Raw genomic sequence first — 7,136 nt, forward strand, 5'->3', positions numbered from 1 at the left:
GTGATGACAGACCCTAACTTGATAAGGGGAGCCTGCTGTCAATACTAGGGGGTTTCACTCTTGGTGGGGGGGGGCAAGAAGTGAGTATCAAGCCAATCACACCGAGCCCAGGAGACAGACTCCCTTATTAAGAGGTAGTGAGGGCCCTGGAGTCTAAAGAGAGGAATCGGATGGCTACATAAACTGAAGGTCAGAAGCCTATCAGGCCTTCTCCTTCTGCCATCTATGATCATCACTTGTGTTACATACTCATTCACGCGGTGAGGAATTTAGTGAGTGTTGCAACACCCAGACAAGTTTGTTGGGGTTGCATCCGCAGTAACTGTGCCGCTTCCGCAGTAACTGCGCGTGAGCTCGTCTGGGTGTCGCACGGAAAAATGCGACACTTGATTCTTCACCGTGGCAGGTTGAGTCCCTTTTGTTCGGAACAAGTTTCTGGTTGGAGCTTCATTAAGTGAATGAAGGAAGGTGTCGCCGGAAAAAGGTTTATGGTGAAACAGGAATTTTAGACCTTCTAGACTAGACTATTTGCTTCGGTACTGAAGTCTAGAGAAGAAACACTTTGCTAGTGTAGTGTTTAGTTTGGGTATACATGCAGTAAATTTTGCGATTGCAAAGGATTGCAAGCATATTGCAAGCTCCTGCTATTTACGCACAGATGCTAGGTTAGGAACTGCGACTGGCATCTTGCCATCTCCGGATAGGAATTGTGAAATCCGATGTCCAAAACAAAAGTGGGAGTCAAAAACAGGTGGCGCGATTGCTATCCTTCCTGGGCTAGTATGGTACTGATACTCAGTCAGCTCATCGACCAGGTCAACACAGACAAATCGGGACGGATACTAGTCCCATGGTGCTGCCAAACGGGTCTTCATTCTGTCCTTGATACCAACCAGTGCCCCTTGGACAGGTCCCAAGAAAATGTTTCAATCGTCTACATGTAACCTCCTGCTCTCTTCGGAAGGATGAACATGCTCAGCCATTATCACTTGTCTCTGCCACTACGCCGTCCGCGTCCACCGGGAACCATAGCCCTACCCAAATAAATAAATGAAAAAAGTGTGTGATGATATTTCTCTGTCCGTGTTCTACTTCATCCTTCTGATAAGTTTTCTGGCTTCAATTATTAGATGAGAGCCCGTACTGGATTTACCTATCTCCTCGTCCTCTTCGCGGTTACTGGAATCTGCTTGTCTGCTCTTAGACTTGGCGAGGTCGAGGATAATCCGGATGGGCTGAAACTCTCGCACTTGCACATCGTGAAACCCGATGTACATCGATCCTTCGTTGTACACAAGCTCAGCGCCGGGACCTATAGAACCACTGTTTGGGTCGTACGAAGGGCGGCCAACACGGTCGACATTCAGGCTCTTAACCCGACAGATCATGACGTAGGCATCAAGTTGGAAGTGGACAGATTTGAACCCGAGAAGTACACCACAAGCTTGCCTGGGATTGCCGTCGGCCTAACCAAACTCCTCACTTTGGATTACATGCCTGAAAAGGTATTGGTGCAATTCATCCTCAGCGAGCCGCCGAACGAGGCCAGTATATCTCAAGGTCCGGCTGCCAGTATATCTCAAGCTCCGACTGACAACTACGAGACGGAGGACGACGCTTCAAGTTCCAAGATTGATTGATATCACATATGCCTCTGAACAACCGACTTTGTAAACAGTTTGGGCTCATGGTTTTGCTTTAACCCCCTGCCAGAGATAGGATTCGAGCCATTTTCGATAACTATGCGCATAATACACTACCAGAAAAGACCTCCCTCATCCTACCCCCCGTAGCAACGGTGAAACCAATACAATACAATACAATAATGGTCAATGTATCTGTATTGTATTTGTTAGCCAATACATGGCAATACAATACATTGGTCATGTATTGGCTAACCAATACAATACAGATACATTGTATTGGAAAGCCAATACATGGATAAGCAATACTGTGTAATGTATTTCTTAGGCAATACAATACCAATACATTATTGGTACTGTATCTGTCATACCTGCTGAAAACAGAAAAAGAAACAAATAAAAAAAACTATGTTTCTTTGGGAAACTCTTGGTCTGCGTGGAAGAAATAGGATAAATAAAAAGGTAATATATGTCAAAGAAAACTACAACTCTTCTGGGAGACATATTTTTTTCATGTGATCATGCTCTTGCTCGGCATGCACAAATATACTGTTGGGAAGCTCAAATTCACCATCTGGATTGAATCCTTGAAGCAACCATTGGTGGGAGCTCACACACCTCTCAATGGTTCGGACAGAAAGACTTCCACGATCACGTCCACAAGTGTCTGATGCTGCCGAGAAACACCTCTCAACGCTTGCTGAGGTTGAGCAGGTAGCTAAAAAATCACGCGCAAGGAGTGCCAGGATAGGAAAATCACGGCTGTGGGCCTATTAAGATTAAGATTGAGGTCAGTACGAAATTGACTATGACGGTGGAACAATGTATGAATATGCTTTACAAACCTTCCACCATTGTAGTGCCTCATGTGCTTGAGACGTAGGCTGCTTGAATTTCCCCGAAAGGTATAGCGATAGCTCGTCGGTGGGGGTCGTTTCAACAGTCTCCGGAAACAAGTCAACCTCTTCAAGTTCCCGCTTTCTAAGATTTTGTTTGTCTGACTCAGAATGTTCAAGCGAGGCAGGTGGCTCACTGATCACCAGATTGGCTTCGTATTCGATCTTTCTCATGTTGAAGTGTTCGGTAATTAGGGACTCAGCATGTGAGTGATTGGATGGGTACCACGCTCGGAAGATCAAAAGCCGGTAACTTGGATTTAAAATTGTTGCAAGAACAATTGTGTCGCACTTGATAGCCTCATCGACATAAGTTCTTGTTTTTTCAAGCATCTTGACGAACATAGGATGGAATTCCTCTTCATTTTTGGAGGCAAGTTTTTTCTTGAGGAACGAGGTTATGCCCCAGTATTCGCCTAGCATCATACTACCAGAGGAGATATCTCCTTCCATCCTTTTGGTAATAAAATAAAACTCCTGCCAAGCAAATCAGAAATCAGTTTTGATCGCTCTATCATGTATTCAAAATGAAAATACCAACAGAAAGTGTATCATTTAGCTTCCTCACCACTTCCCAATCGGAGCGAGCGAGCTCTACATTGTCAAAGTAATTCGAGTCATCGTCTTTCTCTTGCCGGTCCTTCTCGTTGTCGATAAGCTTGTTGATCACGTGGCGAGCATTATAAGCCCGTTCGCGGCTTTGGAATTTAATATTCCATCGAATCCCATGGCCCGCAATCAAGCCAGGCCCCGAGTAGTCGAGTTTCTTGCACCACGTGTCAAACTCGGATCGTCGTGCCGCCGACGAAGTGATTTTCGAAATAATGAAGTCAACCTACAACAGCAAAATGGGTATGTTAGCTGCTTCACAAAAAAAACAATCAGTTCATTGGATTGATTATTGCTAACCTTCTCCAATGTTGTCGCAACTGGTTTGCCTTCAATATTGAAATCTTCATTGCTGTTTGAAGGTCCATTGTCTAGTATTTTCTCTTGGAACCGACCAACTTGAACCTCTAAGCCATCAGAGTCTTGATTTTCATTCTCGTTCTTTTCTTCAATATCGAAAAGTGCCGGTACAAATCCGAGAGTCGATTTTTTGGCCTTGGTCAGTCCAGCAGAAGAAAGCGAAAGGGCCCGGAGACCAGCGTTAACAATGAGAGCGATCTTGTGACAAAAGCATCGTATGTGGTTTTTGGATAAGTTGAGACTCTCCGAAGTATCCCTGAGGATGATACGATCAACCTCCGCAGCAAGGGTTCGGTTGTTTGACCCAGAATCAGTCGTGTGAGCTAATATGTATATATTCCAAAAAAAAGCGAAGTAGGCATCAGTTTGTGGCGTTCAAATTAACTTCATGAAAGATCAGAGAGAAGAATAGAGGTTAGAACAACTTATCTTAGTATGAATGCCCGACTTTTTCAAAATATGCGCAAAAGGAATAGCTAAATACTTCCCTGCATGTGTCCATGCAATATACTTCAACGCTAAATGGACAATGCGGAAATTCCAGTCGTCCAAAACATAAGCTGCTGAGATTCCCATGAAAGCTTGTCGGTTCCCCTTAGTCGTCCAAACGTCGTGTATAATAGTTATCTTCGAGCTCAATTCCTAATGTAATTAAATCAGCAGATCAGTTTCTGCATGTTGAGGTGCAAGATAAAAGGGATCGATAGATTTCAATCAACAAAATAAAATAATGTTACCTTGATCTGGTCTATGGCTTTGGTCTGCAAATTCAAGTAAAGCTTGTGGGCTTCCTTTGCAACCCATGCGCGAGAGAATAGACCGCCGCCCTTCCAATGGTAGCTTAAAGCAACCCCGAGTCCAAAGTCTTCAAAACGACTCCACGGAAGCGAATGTTGAACTAACCAAAAAAGCATCAAGTGGTTGAATACCTTGGTGTCATAGCTTCCAGATTCCAGCATGATCTCAATAGGATCCTTCTCTTTCTGGGTCGATTTTTTCTCGATCTCTTTAGGAGTTAACGGTAGCTTGGCCCCGTTTTTGATCGCATCCGCTTGTGATGGGCATGGTGCTCGGTTTTTGTCCCCGTCTCGATGTTTGTATAGGTTTGCGCGAGTTCCCAATGTCTGTTTGTAGCTATTCCCGCACCATCGACATTTGTACAGCACAGGAGGGCCTGATTTCTTTTCAAACAAAACAAATTGAGCAAACGGATGCCTTGAAGGCCAGATCATAAAGAGGCCTACCTGACCATCAGCTAATGTGGGCTTATGGAAGAAATCCTCGACATCATCCAAGTTGAGATCATCATCCCTCTTCTTTCGCTTTTTTCGGGCGATTTTAACTTTGGAGTTTTTGTCTTCTGAATCTTGTTGGATATCGATTGCATTTTGGGGATGCTCAGCGAGGGAGCCACTCTCTAGATCAGATTCAACCACTCGTGAACTTCGCTTCCTCTTCGCATTTCTTGAGGTTTGGGGGCTTTCCGCTGTCAAGATCGATCTTGCTTGGGCGTGTTTTGCAGCTGAAATTGGAGTTGAAGCAAGCAATTTACGGCCATCTCGGTTTGGTTGGATAAAGTTTGGATTGGTAAGAGCAGGAGTGATTGCCCGGGTTGATTGGCGGGAGGGAGGCCGTACGCGAGCTGGAGATGCGGATGATCGAGGCATTCAGACGGACTGAAACGGCGATGGTGATGGTTGCAACAGAAACAGAGACTGAACGATACTGGCCGTGGAGGATGTGATATTGTATATATGTGGTCACCGTCTATGACTACAAACAAGTCCAACCGGTCTCTGCCCTGATTCGAAGTGAGTAGGCTGTGACAGCTGGGCCTGTCTGCTGGAATTTGAATACATGTGTGCATGTATCTGTAATTCATCTGTATTGTATTGATCAGTCAGATACATGAAATGTGATATCATGTATTGTATCTGAAATGATGATACAAAACTAAAATACAATTTGTATTGTATCTGTAAAACAGATACAATACAGATACGATACTTTTGGCCCTTATCAGATACAATACATGACCAATACAGATACATGTATTGTATTGGTTACACCGTTGCCCGTAGCGCATAATTTCTCACTCAAGACATTACATAGATAAATTTCATTTGTTAAGCTAGCTTCTTATGAATCCATATAGCCTTCTCCAATCAATTATCCATTTTTTTAAAATTGTGATCTGAGCCTCCTGCTGCTGAACATTGCAACAACGGAATGGTGTACTACTATTTCCTGACCTCAAGGTCATTTGACCAAAGAGCCATTCAGTTGATTGACAGGAAATCAATACAATGGGCACAATGTGCAAAATGGTACAATCCGTGGCCCAGAGAACAAAAAAGAGAGCATGGTAAGTTGGAGATGATGAAGGCTGAGACGGGATAGGTGACTGGATTTGGAACAATCCAGGGAAGGTCACTCGGGTGGGGCAGCTGTCCAAGATTTCTGGTGTAAATTCTGCATCGAATATACAGAAAGCTTCATAGTCCAATGTCCATCTCCCAAATTCTCTTGTCTAACACTCTGGCTGAGACGGTCTGGCCAACGTCGACTAGTCTGGGGAGTTGTTTCTCCAGATTTCGAAATGACCAAGGCTCTTTTAGTATACACCCATGATTGACTCTTGGCCGTTTGCTGACACCCCTTGAACCTCCCAAATCACCCACTGCTATTCCATATCAAAGTGATTTGTATGCCTTATTCAAACCGTAAATATGGTGCTCCAATTTGCATGCCTTATTCAACCCGTAAGTATGGTGCTCCAATCGGTGTTTTCTGTGGGCTTTCTGAATTGTTGATCAACTCACTGTTTGATTAAGATCAGGACAAAAAAAGTGAGAGGCAGCAGCGTTAATTAAGGTGTTCAAAGTTGAAATCATAAAATTTTCAATACATAAAATCATAAAATCATAAAAATTTCTAGTGATGATTTTATATGTACCATTCTAGAAATTTTGCTTTAATTTGAGTGGTTAGGTGGTACATATTTTTTTCAGCTCAGAATTTTATGATTTTATGGTGTTATGATTTTATGCAAGTCAACTTTGAACACCCTAAATGCCAGCTTGATTAAGTCATGAACCTCAGTCCATTGACGATACCGGAATGGTTCCATCCACCGTCCCCTTTTATGTGATACAGAATGAAAGGCATTAGCAGTAACTTACCCAATGTATCTGTCCCATACATCATGATTGGTTTTCTTGGCGGATCACAAACATGAAGTATGTCTGCAAAAGCAGGTATTCAGGGATCACTCACAACCTTGCTTTCATTATTCCATTGAAGTGCTTGAGTTCCAAGGGCGTGTATGTCCTCTGTAATAGGCTTTTGGGAAATTTCCTAGGTCGTATGGTATTCGGCCATGTCATCGGGCAGGGTTACTTTGGGGCCGGTTGGCATTTTCCTCGACGGTCAAGCCGTCGAATATGAAGGTACGAAGCAGGTAGAAGCAGTTTGTACAGCCGATAGCCTAATACTATCGATAAGAGGAATTTACGGGGATGGAGTTGAAGGTTCACCATGTTGCCGTGTTGAGCTGCTTAGGTAAGCATCAACCACGACTCGAACCCCAGGTAAGCCAGGTTGCGGTTTGCTCAACTTTTCTCGATCG

At 43.8% G+C, this 7,136-nt stretch overlaps 1 protein-coding gene across 1 annotated transcript; it reads left to right on the top strand.

Annotated features, from left to right (window-relative positions):
- Positions 1-1,130: 1,130 nt before the first annotated feature.
- PtA15_13A424 (uncharacterized protein) lies at positions 1,131-1,640 on the top strand (the record flags this gene model as incomplete). Its single annotated transcript, XM_053162621.1, has 1 exon — positions 1,131-1,640. One exon carries the CDS (start codon positions 1,131-1,133, stop codon positions 1,638-1,640), a length of 510 nt encoding a protein of 169 aa, XP_053026579.1.
- Between the last annotated feature and the right edge of the window lie 5,496 nt (positions 1,641-7,136).

Source organism: Puccinia triticina, chromosome 13A, assembly GCF_026914185.1.
Source record: "Puccinia triticina chromosome 13A, complete sequence".
NCBI classification, from domain to species: domain Eukaryota; kingdom Fungi; phylum Basidiomycota; class Pucciniomycetes; order Pucciniales; family Pucciniaceae; genus Puccinia; species Puccinia triticina.